The 4,991-nt window shown below is 37.0% G+C and overlaps 1 protein-coding gene across 1 annotated transcript; it reads right to left on the bottom strand.

The window, feature by feature from the left end:
* Positions 1-930: 930 nt before the first annotated feature.
* On the bottom strand, positions 931-1,341 carry LOC128219182 (high mobility group nucleosome-binding domain-containing protein 5-like). The gene has a single exon (XM_052926995.1). The coding sequence runs from the start codon at positions 1,339-1,341 to the stop codon at positions 931-933; it is 411 nt and encodes a 136-aa protein (XP_052782955.1).
* Positions 1,342-4,991: the final 3,650 nt, after the last annotated feature.

Below are 4,991 nucleotides of genomic sequence, written 5' to 3'. Positions count from 1 at the left end.
TGCCCAATACAACTTCTTCCCATTACAATTAAAGTAACTAGCCAAGACATATTGGCAGACTCTAAAGAACTTGTTAGAAAGAATTGATGCAAATTGTAATTAAGCAATTTCACAGAAAGAGGAAACAAACCGCGCAAAAAAAATGATAACTGTGTTGTTTTGTTCAAATAACGACATTTCCCCGTGGTGACACTCTTACACGATCGCCACACGCCACTTTCAGAACATGCTCCCTAGTACATCGTTTACCATAGGCGATCGGCAGTCGGCTACGCGCATGCCCAAGAGGCCTCATTGCGCGGGATCCGCTAGCAACCACCGTAACATACGCAAAAACGCAGCGTCCCATCTGCAACTATTCACTACCACTGCCCTCGTCGTCCTAACCTCCACCGAGTAAGGTTTTAAATCTTGGACAAATTTGTAAGGGAACAAGCGGTGCTGGTTTTCAAGCCTGGCTCTCAGAGCCACTTCTCGTACGTGTGGTGTTGCATGGTACGAGATCTGTCTTCTTTTCAGCCTTTTTATTGAGTGTCAGAGTCACCATCGTGCATGCATATGTGGTCGCGCATGTTACGAGAACCATCCACTCAGCCTTCTTAATTACTACCAGCACTAATGGTATCTAATGCTCGTGTTTTTCTTCGTTTCTCTCACCCATACTCCTCCCATTTCTCACCTATCTCACCATCCCTTTCCACTCATCCTCTTGTATCTTTTCCTCATCACCGTACTTTTTAACTCTACTTTAACTCGGGTCTCCCTCCTGTTACTTCTTATTTATCTTCACATGCGTTCTCTTCTTCCATCCTCCGTTCTTGAGCTATTCTCTCATTCCTTCTCCTATTCTTCTAGCCTCCATTCATTTCCACTTCTTTCCTCCATTTAACACCTTCTCTATCTTCCCTTCTCCAATTCTTTTATCCTCAATTATTCTGATATGTTTATATCCTCACTTGTCCCATTTCCTTTTCCCCATCTTTTCCTCCATTCTTCCCCGCCCTGTCCCTTCTTCCCCTCCCACTCCATCCCCCTTTTTCCTCCCTTTTCTGTTTCCACTTCTTCCCTCCACTCTTCCCTTCTTTTCCTCCCTTCTTCATTTCCTTCTCCCTTCTTCCCCTCCCTTTCCCTTTCTCCCTCTCCTCCCCCCTTCTTCTCCTCCCTTATCCCTCTCCCTACTTCCCCTCCCGTCTTCTCCTCCCTGTTTCCCCTTTTTCCCATCACTGTATCTCCACTTTTATATCTACTTCTCTCCTCAACCTCTCTTCTATATTTCTTTCTTCTTCTCTTCTTCTGTTTTCCTCCCTCCTTCTCGTCTTCAATACTTCTTTCCCTTCCCATTTCCCCCTTTTCTATCCTTCATCCTTCTCGTTTTCTATCCCCTCCCTTCCTTTCTTCTATGCTCCCCTCCCGCTCCATTTTGACGATGATGTTGATAATAACGATGAAAACATTCACATTAACAATAACTATTTGAAAATTAAAGATTTTGTTCAAATTTTAACAATTAAAGGGTTATTACTAAAAAGTAAGAACCTGTCATAAAGTTAAGGACAGCACCTTAAAGTAGCTCTGGGTAGCCTTTATTATAGTTCTTAGTAGCTACTGTCATCACTGTGTGGAAACGGACACCGGATACAGCTCAAAAAGTTATTAGTAAACAGACAATTATGCAGTTGTTTTTCTTTACCAGAGGTAAGATCTTGCTGTGTTAACGCATATCTACCGTATCCACAAATGAAGCAAGTGTTTGAACTAATAGCTGAATGCTAAATTTGGCCTATGGTATACTTTAAAGTGCTTACGATTTAGCAGACCTCGTAAAATGTTTCTTCAAATCTGAGATAATCACCTCAAAACTTACAGAATTTCGACAAGTATTGTTATTTTTAGGAAATATATCGAATAAATAAAAAATCTGAATAGAAGGATTTCACAAGCATAAGCTCGACTGTTGTTATTGTAAGAAATGGCAATGTAACTTTTAAACTGTTTAAGATATGCCCTTAGAAATGTTCACAGTACTGTATTGGGGATAGCCGTATTATGTACACGGGATAGTTTCAAAGTTGAGAAATGTGTGTCTTGGAGATAACATGTAAAATGGGACAAAAATTGATAGTAACACTGTTAATATACAATATGCATGTATATGTCTATTTCGAACTTTCAAATAATCTGCAAAAAGTGAGAGTACAATTTGATAAGAAATGATCAGGCAAACTTTAGTTAACAATGAGTTTGATCCATGCTCTCCTAAATGAACGTATATATGCAAGCTGCGTAAATATCAGGGTTGGTCACAATACATTCTTTCTCACTGAAGTGAACGAGCAGAGACCATTATTCTGTTCTAAGTAATACCAACATCGACGTGTTCCAAATTTGATCACAATATCTCATTCCCTACTGGTGACTTTCTGTGTGCAAAAACGTTCCTTCTTGATTAACAAAGCAATACTGTATATATGAATAGCAAACACCACATAAATTATACGGCCATATGTTTTGGGTTACTCATTAAATCAGATTACCGGTGTAAATATTTAGTTATTGATGCTTGTGAAAAACACATCATGGTTAACTAATATGTATGAATGAAACAGTTTTAAGTGCATACAGATACAAAAAAAACAACAACATGTTTTTGCTCTCATCCCTCGATATGGACAACATCGAACAATTTCCCTCGAGCTCGCGTATAGGTAAATAGCCGTAATCATTATCACAGTCTCGTTATTCTAAATACATCGTTACTATCCTCAGTCCACTTAATAGCTATCCCCTGTGCAGTTATTTATTTGCTTCATCTATCCCCAGTACACTGCCAGGGCATCAAAAGGTATGAATATCTCCGTAACAACAAAAGATATCATATTGATATTTTACACATAACTAGATTATGTAATTACAATGAAATCGCTCGATTCAGTTTTTATTCTTATTTTCAATTTGTTGATTTATGTTTGAAATCGTACCACATAAAGAGGAGACACATTTCAACCATAGTCGTATATTGCACAGTATCAAGTAATTCAAAACTCTTCGACTTTGTTATATATATCACAATAAAATACAAAAAATGATAGAAAACTGTCCATGTGTCAAACTCAAATGCTTATCGATTTATCACTTTTTGAGCTATATCCGGTGTCCGTTCCCACACAGTGGTCATACTGCTTTTGTAGTTCTTAGTTTCTTTTGTGAATAGTTATTAGTAGTCCTTAGTAGCTCTTGTTAAAGGGTTCTTAGTAGTTTTTGTTTGTTTTTTAGTCAATACTATATTTGACTTTAATTATTTTGTGAAAGTATTTCTGTTCCCTGTGTTTAAACTTATTTTTAAAATAAAATAAAAATAATAAGATGTTGACATTTCGTTACAACTTACTCAGTGCATGCCTGTTCGGCAGCAACTCGGTTCTCATTTTCCATACACATTTTTGTAACAAATAGTAATTTCATGATTAAAAAAAAGCTTTATATAGTTCTACTTATTATACTTGCTTAAGATGTATTGTGTTTCTTTTTTACATAAAACATCATTTTCAAAAAGCACATGTTTAACGTAAAGGCTTTTTTCCTCTAAGGCGATGAATAGAAAGTGCAAAAATATGTGTTTTGAACAGCCCCGGCATCTTTACAGGCGTTTAATATAAAGAGGCGTATGAACAGTCAGACAATAAAATGATGAGCTTCGACTTCAATGCCTAGTTTAATCCGTCTATAAGTGACTCCCCCCCCCGCCAAACCGTGTATTGATCTTAATCTAATTGCCTAATTGTCTTATCAGACATATCCTGCTGTGCAGTTTATTGAGACTTTATTATAGAAATGGACCCTAAATGGCCCTGAACCAATAAACAGGAAATTGGCCCCTGCTGTGCATCTCCTGCTAATTGCACTGATTTCACAGTAGGGGCCAAATGTGTTTATTTGTTTAAGATTGTCATGCCAAACATTCCTTAAAGGTCTAGTTTAATCCTAATATAAGTGACCCCCCCCCCCCAAAAAAAAAAAATAAAAATAAAAATAAAAAAAAAAAAAAAAAAAAATAAATAATAAAAAAAAATATCATGCCAAACATTCCTTTAAGTAGGCCTTTAAACTAGGCCTTTAATGACTTAATCCTGTACAGTCTTAGGGCAAAAAATGCCACCCATTTCCCGCCGTCGTAGTTCGGGAATGGACGGGGTAGGCATTCTGTATCCAATTACCCGCTCGTCAGCTGCCCATTGATACCCGGGTTCCTGAATGTACTATTAACTATCAGTCAATATTAGCGGGCGCATTTCATACGTATAATTGTAAAAAATGACAACCAAGAAACATGTATATAAGAATTTAAGTTGCATACATTGATTACACCATGAAGGAGGAAACGGAACGACGAGCAGCCCTCAAAGGGAAGACAACTGAATGTGCTAATGGCTTGCATGTACATGCACTTTATGTCGTTAGGTTTCACCGTGTCCCTTGGTGTAATCTATGTGGTCCGGAAAAGAAAGTCGGGTATAAAAGACTGGCCGATCTGAAAGGTAATATGAATATATATATTGTTTTGTGAAGTGCATTTATAATTTTAATACACTTTGTAAACAGAACGTTTTAACCGTTGAAGAGTCGAACACATAGCTGATCAGCACTTTCTTTACTTGTTTTTCTACTTTAACTATTCCCTAACTTTAATGTTTCCAATCACTTCTACTTTTTCATATCTACTTTTTCATATAATGCTTAATCTTTAACCACTAGTCATGTGTGACTGAGACGATGTACGTAAGTTATCTTGCCGCATAAAGCAATTTAGTGCTTTGATTTTGGAAAATAAAATAATGCAATGAATCCGAATTTCAATGGGCAAAAATAGTTTATCTTGTATTTTTAAAATATTCTATTATTTGAAAAAAATACTACTGTAACTTTATTCCCCTTTTCTTGGAAAACAATTTCGCTGTGAATATAAGCCAATCGTATCGCAGCACGTTGACAGC

This window comes from Mya arenaria, chromosome 15 (assembly GCF_026914265.1).
Source record: "Mya arenaria isolate MELC-2E11 chromosome 15, ASM2691426v1".
Taxonomy (NCBI): Eukaryota; Metazoa; Mollusca; class Bivalvia; order Myida; family Myidae; genus Mya; species Mya arenaria.
This window is presented reverse-complemented; position numbering and strand designations above follow the sequence as displayed.